Raw genomic sequence first — 19,091 nt, forward strand, 5'->3', positions numbered from 1 at the left:
CCATGTGTGCAGTAAAATCCCTCTTCATTACAGCTTTGTAACACTGTGTGTGAAAGTGTTTTCTCAGTGTGGATTCAGGCACAACTCTGTATGCGTCAGTGTTCGGTGGCATGGTTAAAAAAAAGAAGAATAAAACTATTTACTATTTTATGCACCTTGTCTAATTTGCCCACTTTTTGCTGTCTGCAGGTTTTTCCCGACACCTTCATCAATATTCCAGATGTGCTCTATGAGTTGTCCATTTTTGACATGCTATTCTATTACGTTTTCGACATGTACTATTTATTTTTTATGACCTTTTTTGACATACTATGACGTTTTTGTGAATGTTTTTGACATACTATACTCTCAATCTTTATGACTGTTTTCAACGTACTATACTACAAGTGTTTTACAGACTATACTATGACTTTTTTGTGACTTTTATACATGCTGTTGTAACTTTTTTGACATACTATACTATGAATTATTTTTGACATACTATACGAACACTTTATGACTTTTTTCGAAAAACTATATTATGACTTTTTAATGAATTCTTTCAACATGCTCTATTCTATGATTTGTTTTCATATTAAACTATACTTTTTTTTTTTTTTTTTAACATGCTATACCATGACTTTTTCGATATACTATGCTGTGACTTTTATGAATTTTTTCGACATACTATCCGATGTCTTTATGACTTTCTGATATGCCATACTATGACTTATTTTTGAGATACTATATGATGACTTTTTTGACGTGCTACAGTCAGGGCCAAAAGTACTTGGACTGTGTCACAATTTTTCAAATTTTACCTCTAAACGATTTGAACTGAAACAGACAATATTTGTATATCATATGTGGTGTAGTGTAGACTTTCAGATTTAATTCAATGGATACAACAAAAATATCACATTTACCGTTTGGAAAAACAGCCACTTTTACACAGTCCCCCACATTTTTAGAGCCTCCGAAGTAATAGTAATAGTACAAACTAACATAATTGTGAATATAAGGATTAGTTGTAATACTTATATAAAATGATATAAAGTTGTCAAGGAGTGCATGAGTGCAGCAGCTGAAACTTTACTTGAGGGGAAGCAAAGAGTTATGTCAAAAAACCTCAAGCAAATACCCATGTCTGCATCATCAGCCACAAAGAGAACTGAAACATTAGCCCAGGATATACTAGCACAGCTGGATGAAACAATTCATAAAGCATCCTGTGTTGGCTTCTGTAGATAAGTCTACTGATGTGTCTGACAATGCTCAGCTGTTAGTGTATGTGAGGTTCTTTATCAAGGAGAAGAAAGTGTTCTGTGAAGACCTGTTGGCTGTTACACCCCTTAACACCAGTAGGAAGGGGCATAAAGGGGCATAAAGGGCATATAGCTGGACATAAAGAAGGCGTTATCTAAAAGGGGGAATAGACTTGAAACAAGTGGTTTCAACAACCACAGATGGAGCCCCTGCCATGGTAGGGAGGGAGAAAGGCATAGTGGCACGAATGAAAGAGGACAATCCTGAGCTCATCTCACACCACTGCTTCATCAATCTGTCCTGTGCTCCTCGTCAGGAGAATATGCTGAGGTGATGAACATAATTGATAGCGATTAACTTTCTCAGATTATCCTCTTACCACCTTCTGCTGCGCAGCAACATAAGATGGCTCAGCAAAGGTCGGGGGTGTTGGAGCGCTTTTGGTCCATTCGAAGGGAAATTGCTGCTTTCCTCAAACAGCTGAAGAGCCAGAAGGCAACACAATTTTCTCTCTTTTTAGAAGACGAGAACAATATCGATATTATTGCTTTTCTGGTCGACATCACTTCACATTTGAGTGAACTGAACGTAAAGCTGCAGGGCAAAAACAATTCAGTTTGTGACCTGATGACAGCTGTACCCTCCTCCCAGAGGAAACTTGAGGTGTTTAAGGGAAGACCTGCAGGCAGAATGTGCACACTTCCCAACTGTGCACGATCAGGTTGAGGGTGAGCGAGATGGATCTTCTTTTGTTGACTTGTTGACACGCTGATTGTAAACTTCAGCACACGTTTTGAAAACTTCAGCCTTGGACAGCAGCTCACCCTGTTCCTTCAGAACCCCTTCCTCATCACAGATGTCAGGGGGGTTCTCAAAGGAAGTCACACAGCACCTCTCCAGATGCAACTGATCGATCTTCAAGCAGATGTAGCCCTGAAAGAGCATTTTGGAGGCACTGACCCTGTCACTTTCTGGCTCCAAATGGTCTCAGAGACAGCTTGCCCAGGTCGGAGGAAAGTAGCCCTGTACATCTTAACCATGTTCCGCTCCACATACAGCTGCCAGGCAGCTTTTTCCACTATGCACATTATTAAAAACAAATATCGTTCCTGGATATCCAATGAGCACCGTCACATGTGTGTGAGTCTAGCCCTGACACCATTCCAGCCCAGATTTAAAATCCTGGCGGGACAACCTACATCTCACTTCTCTCACTAAACAAGAGCAAGTGGGGGAGTGGGATGTAAGAGGGGAAGAAAGAGAAAATGAGGCTCTTCAATTGTTAAAATGTGTTGATATTTTGTATTATGAAGTTGACTGAGACTGTTATGATGTGAGATGGAGTTAACAAAAGACAAGCACACTTTACTCCAGCTATGCTCTTTGCTTGATTTTGGAAAAATGAAATACTTTCTTTAAAGATCAAAAGTTCTTTCTTGTGTATTTTATTTTTAGATGAAGTCCTTATTTTACTTGAAATGAGAGAAGAACATGTATTTATGTATTTCTGTGTATTATTAATAATCCATACAGTTCAATTTGAAAACTGACAATAATAATTGTTCTGTGTACTGTCATTATTTGATTTGACAGTTGTTGACCACACAGAGACGTTGATACAACTGCTCGGCTACTTGAATATGTATGGCACTAAATAGCACAAGATAGATATTATTGTCATGTTCCGGACGTTTGCATGATGAGATTTTCTCAATCTGGACCTGTTAGAATTTGAATTGAATACTCCTGAACTATAATATGACATTTCAATGACTTTTTCGACATATTATTGCGTGACACACGATTCTTTGACATTTTTCGACATACAATAGTATTTTTGACATACTGTACAATTACTTGTAATCGCTTTTTCAACACTCTACAATTACTTTTTTTCTTAAATGCTATACTTGACTTTCTTATGAATTGTTTCAACAAACGTATGACCTTTTTCAACATGCTGTACTATGATTTTTTTTTAAATACTTTACTCTTACTTTTGTATGATTTCTTTGGGACATGCCATACTGTACTACAGTGGTGGGCCGTCAGGGCCAGCCAAGCCTTCTCTGCTGGGCTAAACAGAATCACAAAGTTATAGCTATTTTACAATTTAATATTTTTTCACAAATACACTACATGCATTCTAATTGTTTTCCCCATTAGCTTATTTTCTCATTGCACAGCTCCTGTCTTCCTCTGTTGCTCTGCTTCCAGCCTGCAGCGCTGCTTCCAGCACAGCTTGTTTTAAGGAGAGCTTTCATCCAATCAGATTTCACCTCTATGCTGTCTCTATAGAAGAGAGGCCCGAGGTCCTCTAGGTAGACTTTGCAGATTAAAGTGAATGGGGTCGATATTGTTGATTGTCATAGTCTTCAACCAATCAGATCTTTAGTTTGATATGTTGGGCGTATGCTTTGACATGCCACTGCCACCCAGGTAGCCTGCTCAGTACGCATTAACGTGCAGCGCAGCATTGTGAAATTTTACAAAACTCTATACTTTAAATTCTTTTTGACATTTTTGTGACATACCATACTTACTATGTGAAAAAAGGCCACAATAGGCCATGGTTTAAACTGATTTTAGAACAGCTAATGGGGCATTGTTTTGCAGTGGTTTACTGCATAAACAACACCAAAACCTGTCATCAGTGCAAGAGCTGTGAGCTAAAGTTAGCCATTTTGGTAGAACTCTTCCGTTTAATGTGGAAGTGTTAGATGTTAGATGTTTTGTTTTATGTGTGGCCATATTCTGTCTGGCCCTCAATCATTTTGCATTCCAAAAAAAAGTCATCAACAAGGTCATCGTATAGTATGTCATAAAAAGTCATAGTATCTTGTGACATTTTTTACATTATAAAAAAATATCATTTTGTAGTCGATCATAAAAAATGTCTTTGAAAAAGTCATAGTCTCACTGACACACAGAGGACCTCAGCCATGGTTCAAACTCTTTGTCATCCAACCATTTGTCCAAAAACTTGCATTTCCCCATTAGCTGGGTAGTTTAGGCGTAAAGGCACCTTTGCGTAACATTATTAAGCAGTTGGTCAGAGGGCTTAGCGAACGTGTTTACTGTCACTTTTCAGATGAAGTCAAATCTAGAACTACACTGAAACCCACTACGCTCCTAAACAGTGATTAAGTTCACGTAATTCTGAGCCTATGTCTTTGGACAAATATGCACATCAAAAACAAGATACAAAATACCTCTGGAAATAGTGTTCAAGACAATGACTGTATAAGATATGGACGTAGCCTCCCTGACTTCACCCATACGCTTCTTAAGCTGAAGACTAACTCTAAAAATGGGTCAAGAGGTGGATGGTCAGTGGCTCTGAAGCGGGCCCGGGTGACACAGCAGAGGAGAAAGCTAGCAGCTAGCTACGCGGTACTTAATATAATTAAAATGGGGGAGTTATATAAAAAAATAAAACACCCCCCCAAATTCTCTATAGAGACCAAAACTGTTTTTACTAGGTACCAGGTTGTAAACAGCTGTAAACACCATTCCTGCTTTAAAGTTGGTTATTTTAACATGGCGGTCTATGGAGAGTGACTCACTTTTGGAGACAGCCTCAGGTGTTCATTCAAAGAACTGCAGTGTTTGGCACTTTGACTTCAATTCACAGCACTGGAGGTTGCCTCTTTGTTGAAGAGCAGAAACCCTCATTTTGCCATTACTTTTAGCCTCCAATTTGACTATTTATACTTTAAGCTAACTGTTTCAGTTGTTCATGCATTATTATTCGTTTTAACTATGTATTGCAACCATTTATCCATTACTGTTAACGAACTCTTCAGGCTTTCCTGCTCTCTTACGATTCATGTACTATCAATCGCAACATGTGGTGTTCAGGTGTTACAGCTGATTCCATATATAGGTATGTTTTTTTAATTGTGATTTCTATTTTTCCAATCAATAGAGCTTCAGTCTCTTCACACACACAGTGGCAACAGCAGAAGTACCCCCTCGGGTACACATATCCCTTTGGTAATCACTGGTCTGACTCTTCTCTCCACCGTCTCTGTGGTCCGAATTCAACCTGAACATTTTACTTTTACAGCGCGGCTTTGGCCCAGCCCATCATTTGGATAAAGAGAATGCTGTTGATCCCTCTTCACGGTTTATTTGCTTCTGACATAAACCTTCCCGGTTTCAAGCTGTTTATAAGTATGTGTCAGCTGGGCGACTTGCAAACAGCTGGAGTCACTCTAGGCTCTCTTGTGACCTCTGATGGCACTCTGCCACAGTCACAGCTGGCCTGTGTTTTATCCCAGATGTGAAAGGTGCTGAGAATCAGCACATCAGGTCTGCCACTGCTTCCTGCACAGCACAGTGAAAGTGAGACCTCTTATTAAATACAAGCACTGGCAGCATTTACTGTACTGTGTTAGGTTTTTATATTCTGCTCATGCTAATGAAATGTTTCGTTGGTTTCCGGTTCTATTGTCTACATTTTATCATAAAGTATCCTCTGTGGATGTTTTATTGTGTAATCTATTTTCTAAATTTAATTTCAACCCTGTCAGCCAAATTCCAGGCTGCAATTTCTCCCTAAAAAGATCACGCTCTTGTTTTTTGAATTTGCCACACACGGGGATAATCTGATCTTATTTTCAACGACAGTATGAGACTCTATTGACTTCTTTCCACTGGAAAGAAGTCCAGTGGTTTCCAACCTGTGGCTTTGGCACCCCCCAGAGGTCACAAGGTTCGTCTGACAAGTTGCATGATGATTAGAAAGAAAAATATCTGACTTCTGCGACATAAAATTATGACGTATACTTTTTCATATTTTTAATTGAATACTTTTCACGTTTTACAACCTGACAATGGAAAAATCACTCTTTGCTTACAGAGCTCACAACTTACAGATCAAAGTGTTGCAGCAAGGTGTTGCAAGTTGATTTGCTTTGTTTTAAAAAAGTTCACAAGCCAAAAAGTTTCGGAAACACTGATAAGTAATAAGTGGTGGGGGATGGAGGGTGCCAAACTCAAACTATACTATACTATACTATACTATACTACACTGTACTATACTATACTATACTGTACTATACTGTACTATACTGTACTACACTGTACTATACTATACTATACTGTACTATACTATAGGCATGATTCACTTCAACCATCTTCAGAGTTAGAGCTACAAGCATCAGCAAGTTCAGCTACCAACGAGAGATGCTCCTAGATATGATATATAAATATATAAGCAACGTTTTAAAAACACAACAACTCAGAGAATGCTACATTGATGTTAAGAGAGATTTAATGAAAATCAAACAAATTAATTAATTCAAACTGCCATTTCAGAAGAGACCCTGTTTTTTCCTTTCATAAATCAGCTGTTGTTTTTGCTTTTCATAAAATCTATTATCTATAATCTATAATCTATTTAGGCGTTTATTATATGTATTAGTAAGTAGCAGCAGTGTCATATGGTTATGTGCCTTGCTCAAGGGCATTTAAAAAGTCAACAGCAGTTGGAAAAGCCTTCCGATATTTCGAGTTGATCCAACCGTCTGGAATGAAGCATTCTTTTCTCACCTTCCAACAGAGTTCATTTTTTTTAATGAAGAAAATGAATTTAGCTTAAGCAGTAAAAATGTATTTTTGACTCTGTAACACCCCTCCACCTTCAATCTCTTCGTCTTCAGGGCAAGGCCACTCTCAGTGGTGGAGCAGATTGAGTGGGAGCCAGTGCTAATGTTATCTCCTCTGTTTAATTAGAGTGAGCGTGGTGGGCAGCTAAACCAAACCACATTACCCACCATCTGGTGGGGAGCAGCTCTGCTCATATACCCTCCCTCACTATCATTAGCCTCTAAGACAAGACACAAACACATACATGACAGCTATTTATTCATCCTGCCACTTTCGATACAGACATAACTGCATACCATTTAGCCGCTATGATGAGGCCATAATCCGTCATGTTTAGACCTGTCATCAATGTATGTTTGTGTAATTACAATATGCCGCACACTGAAATTTCCAAATAGAAAAATGCCAAAGATTATAAAAGCCACAAACTGTCCTACACAGGTTCTCTATAAACGGCTGTTTTTCTCAGGCATTTCTGTTCCACGTCTTTTATTATCTGTGACCTCCAACATAGTGAAGAAGGAAACAATCTAAATGAACAAGTAATCACCATACATTTAGTTGCCATGAACATGGATTTGCTTAATATTTACACAAAAATAAATCAAGCTTTATTTTCACTTCACGTCATGTCACCTCTCAGCAGGTCTTAAATGGAAGTCCTTCATCTACCACAAGAGTGCAGTATGCTACCACAGCACTATTGAAGCACAGAGGAGAGAGTTTGGCACTGTGTGTGTGTGTGTGTGTGTGTGTGTGTGTGTGTGTGTGTGTGTGTGTGTGTGTGTGTGTGTGTGTGTTATGAGATAGGGGGGCATAGATTAGAGGTCTCTTCACTCACCCTGTGCTGCATCATGACCTGGCTTAATTCTTGAACAAATGATTGTGTCATGCCGCTGCACACATGCAGAGCCAACAACCTCAGCCATGCTTTGGCAAAGCTAAACGTCTATTCGGTCATTTTGACCGTATACATTTGAGGTAAGGCATATTCACATCATACAAGAATTTGACCCACAGCTGTATGGTTTGGATGTGGAGGATTAAATCTGACCCAAGCCCCCAGGATGGAGCGCCGAGCTTTGAAGCTAATTTTATATAGTGGCCGAATTACGATTTCTGTTTGTCATGTGATGTCATGGGGCCCAAAAATACTTTTCTTTCCCATAGACGTCCATAGAAGAGATGTCTGTAACTCAGGGACCACTTTCTTTTGAGGTAACTCAATTTCCCACAATAAACACTTATTCATGATTTAACCAAACCTTTCATTTATCTATTATATTAAAAGACCTGTTTAGCAATCGTGTAATAATAAGTTTCAGCATTTTCCTTGAAATTTTGATGTTGGGCGAACCGTTCGCTAACATTTATATATTTAGCAGCATTGAAGCAACAGTTTAACATTTAGGGGAAATACCCTTATTTACTTTCTTGTAGATAATCTGTGTATTAAATATGAAGCTGGAGCCAGCAGTCTGTCAGCTTAGATTAGCACGATAGAAACAAGGGAAACAGCCAGCCTGGCTCTTGGGGTTTTCAGGTAAAACGACACACCTACATCCCCCATTAGCCACAAATGTGTCCTTTCCACTTGTGTTTATGTCCAGACTAAACAAACCAGATACAGCAGGTTGAGCTTTATAGGTGCCGGTAAGTCGTTTTTGTTCGGTACAGACAGAGGCAGGTTAGCTTATAAGCTCATTCAAACTGCCGGCTGACAGTAGCTTCATATTTAACGGACTAATACAAAAGTGGTATAGATCACTCAGCACACAAGTGAAATGTATTCCCCATAATAATGAACGATTTATTTTAAAAAGGTAAAAATTTAGTCTGAAATACATTCAGATATACACATTTGGAACATGTGAGGTGGTGTTAAGGTTACTCAAAGTTGTGCGAGAGGGCAACTGTGGGAACTCTGACCCTTAATGGCAGCCTCTGCTGAGAGGTCACGGCCAACAGCATCAATGGCACAACTCTCTTGAAAGCCCACACATCAATGAGTCAGTGATAAATGCCTTGGTGGGCTGGACTTTGGCAAAAAAGTGTTGAGGCAAACGCTGTCCAAACTTTAACATGAAGCTTCCCTCTTTTCTGCTCAGTTAGAGCCTATACTGTGGGATGTCCAAGCATGTAGAGACCACACCTGATGTTGAAGGTTTGGACACTCAGAGATAAATGTACTAATGGCTGAGATAAGAGTGAAGCTGATCAAATCTCACTGCACCAAACAGGAAGAGTGATTCACCCTCTGAGCAGAGAGATATCCAACTCCAAACTGGGCTGCAGCCAGCCTCTCCACAGCCTCTCCACAGTGGATGTGGTACATGAACACATTGCATGTATGACGTCCACACTGGGCCTCTGCTCTGTAACACCAAGGTCACCTTGTTAACAATAACAGTCACTGTTATCGGACATTTGTATCAAAAGATTAGCATTAAAAGAATGGCTTGTGTTATATCTTTTGTCTGGACAATTACTCATTAAGACACTGAAGTAATAGTTAACTGGCCTAGTTGTGGTTGTTTCTTATAACATCAAGTGAAGAATATTTGATGACCTACATGTTTTTATTCTATCACTCAAAACAATTCAACAGCACCACAAACTCGAAAGCTTCAACAAAAACTTAACATTATAACCTAAATAAAGGCAGGAAGTATTACAGGACTGTTGCAAAAGACAGTTTAAGCTCAGTGTACCTATTAAACTACCACATGATTGTAAAATACCTGCTGTATATCATAGGCACCACCTTTCAAGTACTGTTCACCAGCAAACAGGAGTTTGCCTCTAAAACCATGAAGCAACAATGCTGCAGAACAAAGGAGGAAAACACAACATTCATACAATTGAAAGAGAATAAGAATAATTTAAAAAACTTGGCCAGGGCAAGTTTTTCCATATCCGGTACTTCATATCACGCCACAAAACAAGGATGCATGAGGGATGAATAACCGTTATGGAAGAACTGATGCAGGTACATGCTGATCCCCGAATGAAAATGGATTTAAGAAACTGAAAGGCAGCTCTGTAAATCCCTGTTGACTTGGCTGTCTGAGAAAACAAGTTCCACCAGCAGAGGGAGACATCAAATCCCTGTTAAAAATGACCAAGCAGCTGCTATGTACTCCTTTCTCCTCTGTTTGCCTATTAAAAAGAACAATTATGCACAATGCTAACATTATCAAACATTATTAACCTCACAACCCTAGTGATGTGTATTTCGGTCGTTGCTCCATCACATGCAATTTGCAGTGCTCATTACTCTGTTTCATTTCCAAATAACTCCATATGGCTCTTATTAGATGAGACAAATAGATCTGAGCCATTTCTTGGATTCGGCCTCGACAGTCGGACGAGGAGGAATTTCCTTCCTGGCAGTTGCTCCCTTCACCTGGACTCTGACTAATCCCACGCCACGCATATGGGAGATACATATACAACCTTTGTATCGTATATTATTTTACCTACAAGGATCAAATTATGAATTTCTTTCCAACAGAAAAAGCTATGTTTTGTCTGGTGATGTGAAGATGCTTTGATCGCTCTCAAACTATTTGCTCACCATTTTCAACCAGCACATCTGAGTTATTAATTATTCTTACTATTCTTAGAGTTAATTATTCCATTTTAAAGCCACTCCAGCTCCCTTTTCAACTGTACTTAATAATAGAGAAAAATACTCTCGATAGAAACTGATTATGATTATTATGAGCTGGTTAAAAGGGTGAGCAGAGAGGAGAAAGTTTCATCTGTCATCAGGCAGACAGAACAGACTTCATTTTGTTCTTGAGTGTTGAGAGACGGTAGCTTTGGATTCCAAATGATGGGGATTGACATGATATGAGGCTTTTCAACAATCTGCAATAATGACCTTTTCACAGAATCTACAAACTGTCAGGTAATAACAAGTCTCAGGTGAAAATGGACAATCTTTTGGCACAGGTAAAAAGCGTTACCTAGCAACACCTGGTGTCCTATCAATCGTCAGCTTAGAGGTATCTCTGGAGATGCTCCCCCCTACAAAGACCTGGTTCAGCTTGCTTCAACAGGCCCCATGACCCCCCCTGGACAAACAACAGTCTCATTCACTGCACTGCTGCTGACCTCATTGTCTCTTTGTGAAGGGAAAATCCAGAGTTGCATTCTGTTAAATGGCAAATGGTGCATCAACTGCAAGCAGGACGGACCTCTCTGCCTCCAGCACAGGCCTACAGATGAGCACGGACACCGCTGCTTTTTCCTCAGGACTGTACCCGAGGAAAACATGGTAAGAAAGACCAAATATTCACGACACCTTGTTCCATCGGTGGAACGTATGCAATCCTGACACTCACAGCGTCACCTGCACCGTCACAAATGACAGAAACTGCTGTTACACCTGCAGCTTTCACTTCAGAGCTGTATCACACTTGTTTCTGACACATTTACTCATGTTTTTTTTATATAATTCTTGTGCATCAAATGACCTATGCTGCACAGCTGTTGTGAATTTCTTAAGTGCTCTTGCACTATATGCAACCCATGCTCATTCTTTATCCAGAAGCACATGCTTAGCTACACTCAAATGCCACAGTAATACAAGATAGCAGATGCTTTGACATTTATTTAGATGGATTTTGTACTGTAATTGTATGAAATGTGTTGTACAAGACGCAAAACAGACTTTAACTTGCTCATTGTACCTTGCACACTGAAGAGATGTACAACACACACACACACACATACCTGTGCACATCTACTGCTCTGACTCCATACATCAGACTGGTCAGTGGTGGTTAATATTCTAGATTACAGTGTTACTAATTCAATCTGACAGAGCCTGACAGGTGCACTGTTGTTTAGCAGCAGCAGGTATAGTTTTTGTCACAAGTAAGCAAACTTGCCAAGATTCTAACGAATAGGAACAAGCTGTAAATGAGGTCTGACGTGCTAACCGTGCTTCTTATAGAGTCTTGATGAATACACATTGTCAGTGATTGAGAACCCGGCGGCTGTCAGCCATCCTTTTCAGTCAGACAAAACAGCAGGAGTTGCAGGGACCAGGGGAGTCTGGAGATGTTTAAAAGGGATTCACTCTACGAGTCACGGTAAGCTTCTGTGGTGCACCACCCAATGGGCACAACAGCACAACAGCAATCTTGCGTAACGACTGCAAAAACACCTGAAAGCTGTTAAAATAGGCTACCCTAAATATAAAGGGCAAGTTTAATTAAAACCAAACAGTTCAGAAAAATATTAGGTGCTTTTTTATGAATGTCACTGTGTAGATTTGCTTTTCAACTCTTTCGTGTTGTGTATGTATCGCATATAGCTGCCTCTGTCTCGGTGCGGTGTGTTAATGTCCTATGCATGTAACAGTTGACATTTAATTATTCTTCTCAGCTCATATCTGGGATCCGGAGGCATTAACTCCATTCTCAATTGTTGCTTTAGCTCACAGGCTGGTGAGGCTGCTGGCAGCAGTGTGTGCAGTTGGACTACTGGGCGGCTTAGCTGTAGGTGTCTGGTTTCTAGGTGAGTCATTGTGTTCGACAGAATCAGTGAATTAGCTTAACTGTAACCAGGAACAGTGGAGACGAATGTTTCAAATGTCTCGTTACAGCTACTCAGGCTTCTGTACTTTTTCAGGTCACAGCAGAGCCCGACGGATGAGGGCAATATAGTATCAGCTTTTGTAAGGCTTGTAAAAAATGTTATTGCTATAACTGATCATTTTTGTCAGTTGCTTTATCTGACCAACACTCAAACAAAGAAAATAAACATTTTATATATATTTATCGAAGGCGGATCAGCCCATTTTCCTATTTGAGAGGCTTTTGCAACAGGCACAAATAAAACAAGATTGTGCAGAGGATTGTTTTCATAAACACCAGAACTCCTCGGTTTGAACATATTTCATGTATCCTTCTCTGCAGAGTGCAGTTGTATTGCTCTGCTAGACAGGGCTTGTCTGTTCTGGCTACTAATTCAGATAATCTGGCAAGATTTAATAAAAACAAACACATGTCTGCTGCTTATCTCCCTGGCAAATTAAAAGACGGATGAACTTCATCTTTATCTACATACAGTGAAACTTCTGCTGAGGCCTTCCTACTCCCAAAGTCCAGTGGGACTCGGGGACACAAAGGAGACGCCTTTCTGCAACGTGACAGAAGATATCTCTACCTCTGACCCCAGGAAAGGTCTGTGTTTCCTCATGGCTTTGTTTGTTAGGAGGCAGGCATTTGTTTCACTGATTCATGAATTAAACAGTGCATGAGTGTGTGGTTGCACATTATTATGCGATTCATCATACTGGGTCATGGCTCACCTTTGAAGTGATTTTTAGTTGAACAGCAGCAGAATTACCATTCAACCGCTGCTTCTTGTTGCCTTTTGTTCACTCGCGAGAGATGCCCATTGACTGACATAGACAACATCACACATGATGATCTGTTTATATTGACGACATTAGCATAGATGCTTGTGTTTCATAGAAGAAGCTTGTTCATTACTGTTGACTGAGAGCTTGTCTCTGGGGAGATTTTCAATCAATCAGGTTCAGTGTTTTACAGAATCAGCCCAGAGAACTCCCTCCTAGAGATTCAGCTGGGAAAGCTGCCCACCTGGCTGCCAGTGTGCTACGAGAGGTGGAACTCTTCAGTGGGAACGCTGGTCTGCAGACAGCTTGGTTCTTTGAGGTTTGCATTCCTGACAGGATCGCACACTGTCTCAGCTCTTTTACGCTGATTGAGACTGGAGTACCCGCTCACTAACTTTTAGTTTAATCTTCGCCTGCTTTACCAAGGGTGAAGGCTCAGCTGATTTATGATTTGCTCATACCTCTTTTACAATCTTGCTTCACACGTTACGAGTCTGAATTATCTTCACACTCACTGTCCCCCATTTTGCATATTTCCTCTTACCAGACTGACCGAGCATAAAGGAGTGAATCTAACTGATATTGGGCCAAATTATACTGATGGCTTCATACAAATTACCTCAGAACACAAGAGCAATCTGGAAAATATGTGGCAAGTCAGGTAAGGCACTTTGTCGAACGTCACACTCGTAATGATGCAAAGAAAATGATTTGTTCATTTTGCATCATGCAGTTACACAATTTATTTTCATTTAGGGGGAACTGTATCACAGGGAAGGTTATCGCTTTGCAATGCTTTGGTGAGCTCCATACAAATACTTCACAAAAAGGCTTCATGTCAGCATCGGACAGAGACTATGATGCCATTTGCTACAGCACTTTCTGACCAATCCATGTCCTTTTTGATGAATGGATCTCTGAGTAGAGTGTGGGACACGAGCGAAGCTGCCCAGGATCATCGGGGGAGTCGAAGCCACGCTGGGCAGGTGGCCCTGGCAGGTCAGCCTCTACTACAGCAACCGTCACACCTGCGGAGGCTCCATCATCACCAGTCAATGGGTAGTCACAGCTGCCCATTGTGTGCACAAGTAAGACAGCTGACCTTACACTAAAAGGTCTGGGGCTCGAAGGAGAATAATCAGTCATTAATAGCTGCACCAAACTGGACACATAACAATTCTCTCTTATCAGTATCTGCCTCTTCTTCTCTTTTTGTCAAATGTCAGCTACAGGCTACCTCAGGTATCCAGCTGGGTGGTCTACGCTGGTATTGTCACCCGTAGCTCGGCTAAAATGGCTCAGCACATAGGATACGCGGTGGAGAAGATCATTTACAATAAGAACTATAACCACAGGAGCCATGACAGTGATATAGCCCTGATGAAACTGCGGAGCCCGCTCAATTTCTCAGGTCAGTATGGGAGGCTCCATTACAAGCTTTGTCCGCAAAACAAATAGCAGAACACACAACACAATGGGAATACTACGGCCTCAATTTACCGTTTTATTTCATTATGCTGACACATTACAGCAAACAAACCGCCATCAGACCACCACAAAAGTGATATCCTTCTCTAACGAATGAGCAATCATTGCAAATGTCTTTCATTTTAACACTTACAAGATATCTCCCACTTTCCTTAAAAAAAAACTATTCCCAGTTGGAGGTTTCACATCACATGCATTAGTATGCATTGCATATTGGACCAAAATCCAATTACATGTCATGAAATAACAATGACTTGTGAATCCATACATATTCACAAGGCTAACTTGAGGGAGCTCATTACAAGACACAACCATAACAGAGGGAAATATGTAATGAAATGAAAAAAGTCGTAATCAATGATCTGAATGAAAAATCAAGTCATACGATCGTGTATCCAACCTGTCAGAGCTATTATGTAAATTTCCCCTCTAACTAGACACAATTAGGCCCGTTTGCTTGCCTCCGTACGACTATGATCGTCCAGGGGGTACACAGTGCTGGATCTCTGGATGGGGATACACACAGCCGGATGGTGGTAAGACCCTAGCACTCCTCTTGAACACATTTACATCTACTGCAAGTCTAATTCACACATGATGACAGTGTATTGAAAGAGCAGCAATAATTGCGTGTCTTCTCTCTCAGTTCACTCACCTGACACTCTGAAAGAAGCGCCAGTTCCCATGATAAGCACAAAGAAGTGTAACAGCTCCTGCATGTACAATGGAGAGATCACACCTCGGATGCTTTGTGCAGGATACACAGAAGGGAAAGTGGATGCATGCCAGGTCAGATATATGTTTTGAAAAACTACCTTGCAGGGCGTTTAAAAGATTCTTTCTTGTGTAGTTTGTTTTACGGTAAAACAATGGCAGAATGAAGCCTGGCTGAGTCTGAACAGTGAACAGTGTTGTTTGCCTACCTCTCTAGGGGGACAGTGGGGGTCCTCTGGTTTGCCTGGATGAAAATGTGTGGAGGCTGGTAGGGGTCGTCAGCTGGGGGACAGGCTGTGCTGAGCCCAACCATCCAGGAGTTTACACCAAAGTGACCGAATTCCTGGGCTGGATCTATGACATGATGGAGGTAAAAATGACTTGTGACAAATTTTGCACTTTGTAGATGAAGATATTACATACAAAACATATGACCATCTTGTAAAATATGATGCATTATGGATTAGACTTGGACTGCAACTAAAAACTGCTTCCATGAGTGATTAACCTGCAGATCATTTTATTGATGAATGGATTTATCCAGAAAATGGGAAAAAAGACCCTCACAATTTCCCAGAGCCCACATCGTTAAAATGCTTGTTTTGACCATCTAATAGTTTATGACAAATTGTCTTTCAATTGACTTAAGATTACAGTTCTAAAAAAAAGAGGACCCAACAGTCAGAATGCATCCAAAAATAAAGACAACCCAATATATAACATTGATGGGGGTCATTCTGCTGCCGTATCAGTACTTTTAGTTTTGTTATTTTGCAGATAATGCAGCTGTTCTTCTCATTAAGTTTTTTGAATGCAGGATTTTTACAAATAATGCAGAGCTTTTACATTGCTATCTTATTTGACTTGAGTAAAAGATGACAATATTTCTCAATTCACTGCAGACATATCAAAGAGTCTAAATACATTTCATACACAGCCATAACAATTATTAATTATAATGACTATTATCAGCAACAGGAAGGATTTGGAAACTAGCCTACAATCGATTATAAGTAGATTTTACACTGCTTGCTAACGATGTCTGTTTCTCTTCGCAGAATTACTGAACGGGGCCCGTGAAGCACAAGATGCTCCTGATAATACTGTTTGAAACATTTGAATCATCGTTGATATTTTTACTCTACATGTCCGTTAAACAATGTACACATAAAGACAGGCTGAAGACATCAATATGCATTTTTACGTTATATTTTTCATGTATTTCATATAAATGATGGCTTATATATAAAACTGTGTGTCCGGTGTTTTTCTTGTCAGGTGGCTTCTGTGTGTGTGTGCACGTGTCCGCTCGTCAAGTTTCCATAGCAACTGACAAACATTAGCCAAGCAAGCGAAAGCTGTTAGCTAGTTAGCTAGTAGTCAGAAAGCGTGTTGCGTTTTACTTTTAGAGCCTATTTCAATAACAGAACATTTGTAACACTGCAGACAAGCTGCTTTTCTAACTCCTCCTCACTATAGCATTAAGTAGCTAACGCTAGTAGCTTGTGTGATCACATTAAGATGTTCTCCACTGGCAGCACAGGGGACGTGTTTCAGCAAGTGGACCAGTTCTGGTCCATCCTGGATGATCTTTCTCAAGATGACCCTGCAGCCTACCGCAAGTTCATGGAGAAACAGCTGAAGGAAGGAGCTGAGTTCTGTGCACCGCCTGAGCTCGACTCTTGTTTGTGCACTGAAATACTGGTAGGGTCTAAGTTAGCTTTTTAATAAATGGCAGGAGTCAGCAATTTGCTTTAGCTGTAAAGCCTGAATAAATGACTCCTCAAGACAAACATTTGACTTCAAGCACAGGTGTGTCTCATAATGACTCATAGAAAACGCCTGGCATCGACACAAAAATAATATGCAGCCATTATTAATTATATTATAACGGTACATTATGTTTCATTAGCGTAAGTGAATATGAGTTGATTTTTAATGAATATTATTATCCTAATCTCTAGCGTTGTGCTGGAGGTTTCCGCCTGTTAAAAGCAAGTTATCGCTGAAGTTGGGAAATAATATTATAGTGTGGTCTTTATGAAAAGATGACTTCTGTTATGATTTATATAAATACAACTTTGTGACAAATGTCTATCAGGTTAATGTAAGTACTATCCACCTGTCAGTTAAATAAAGTTTCAACTGAAGAATATTTTAAGTATGAGTCGCATTTTTTGGCAATATGGTTATAAATCTAAGTATTATTTTCTCGAGCAAAGTTTCCAAAACATTTCAAGATGTCTTATTCTGTCCAACCAACAGCATAACACCCAGAAATATTCAGTTAAGTGTCACAGAAGAGTGAGAAAACCCAAAAATATTCACTAATCAGAAGCTAAAACCAGTAGTTCTTTGTCATTTTTGCTAATAAAAACCCAACAACAAGCATCTACCCCTTAATACAAAAGTTGTCACACCTGTGTGGGTTTATAGTTTACAGATTGGGTGTGTTTTGACAGACGGCTCATCTGTGTCCTCAACAGGAGCCCAAGAAAGGGTCGCTGTACATCAACATATGCAGCTGGAAACGTGTGCCTGCGCCTCAAGATCCCAGCACGCCTTTACCAGTGTGTGCAGGAACACTGGAAACAGACACACATGAAGGTCAAGGTAAATGACAAAGCTGTGCTGCATCACAAGCTGTTACATCAGAAAAAAAAAATGTTGTGTTTTTCCTCCGCAGGCTGGTACTCTGTGTTGGATGTGGCATTGAACCCTGCAGTGCTACAGGAAAGTAAGAAAGACAAAACAGAAGTATACATGCTGGCCCTGAGCTTTGCCCAGCAGCAGCATGGGATGAGTTTATCTCAGCAGTACACTGTCGTCAGCTGTAGCCCAAAAAGCAGCCCAGATGACGTGCACCGCCGGCTTGGGTTTCGGCAGTGGCCCAACACCTCCGGACAACCAGACACAGGTAGAGCAATACGTCTTACACCTCGATAAGCTGCTGCAAGCCCTTTAAGATGGAACTATTTACCTTTTCTGCTGTAGGTGTATCATCTTTAACCTTCTACCAGTCTTTCATAATCCATAGTGTTCCTTTTACAGCTAGTCAGAACCCTGCTGCCCTTCTGCAGCAAATCTCCTCTCTACGGTCTGAGAAACAACACAAGGAGCCGGCAGCCCAAATTATCTCCAGACCTGCAGAGCACAAAAAGAAGGATTTGATCCAAGTCATCTCAACTACAGTTGTGCAGCCTCAGAAGCCAGAGTATCAACTTGAGGTGAAGACCGACACAGTAGGAGTTGTTCACAGCATGGAGCTGACAGTGGATCTGCCAAAGGTTTGCTCCATGTCAGAGTGCCAGCTGAGAATCTCCAAGGTTAGCTGTTACACACTCCCTCGAACAGTTATAATGAACCACTTTAGGATCCAATGTGTGTCATTGCGTAGTTGGATGTCATAAAAAATACATACACTTTCTATATTCATGAGTCAAACAGTGTGCTGTGTGCATCTTTCTCTACAGGACGACATCTTACTGGAAGTGGAGGATGTCTACTATTTGCTTTTGGAACTCCCCAAAACTGTGATTGAAGACACTGCGTACGCCATTTTTAATAAGAAAACACGAAGGCTTACTCTGAGAGCGGATGTTTTCTAACTATTAGCCTGTATAGAGAAACAAATGAACACAGGTTATCAGTTGTG

The 19,091-nt window shown here is 40.4% G+C and overlaps 2 protein-coding genes across 2 annotated transcripts; both read left to right on the forward strand.

Moving 5' to 3' along the window:
• Positions 1–1,650: 1,650 nt before the first annotated feature.
• tmprss5 (transmembrane serine protease 5) lies at positions 1,651–16,503 on the forward strand (the record flags this gene model as incomplete). The annotated part of the gene is made up of 15 exons (XM_079271637.1): positions 1,651–1,937; positions 2,052–2,251; positions 10,998–11,140; positions 11,822–11,960; positions 12,307–12,387; positions 12,942–13,055; positions 13,418–13,553; positions 13,782–13,895; positions 13,991–14,034; positions 14,160–14,322; positions 14,461–14,645; positions 15,160–15,258; positions 15,369–15,511; positions 15,654–15,806; positions 16,495–16,503. The coding sequence occupies 15 exons, from the start codon at positions 1,651–1,653 to the stop codon at positions 16,501–16,503; spliced, it is 2,010 nt and encodes a 669-aa protein (XP_079127763.1).
• Positions 16,504–16,957: 454 nt separating this feature from the next.
• pih1d2 (PIH1 domain containing 2) lies at positions 16,958–19,044 on the forward strand (the record flags this gene model as incomplete). Its single annotated transcript, XM_079272448.1, has 5 exons — positions 16,958–17,140; positions 17,923–18,049; positions 18,123–18,353; positions 18,488–18,762; positions 18,910–19,044. 5 exons carry the CDS (start codon positions 16,958–16,960, stop codon positions 19,042–19,044), a joined length of 951 nt encoding a protein of 316 aa, XP_079128574.1.
• Positions 19,045–19,091: the final 47 nt, after the last annotated feature.

This window comes from Melanostigma gelatinosum (genome assembly GCF_949748355.1).
Source record: "Melanostigma gelatinosum genome assembly, chromosome: 7".
NCBI classification, from domain to species: Eukaryota; Metazoa; Chordata; class Actinopteri; order Perciformes; family Zoarcidae; genus Melanostigma; species Melanostigma gelatinosum.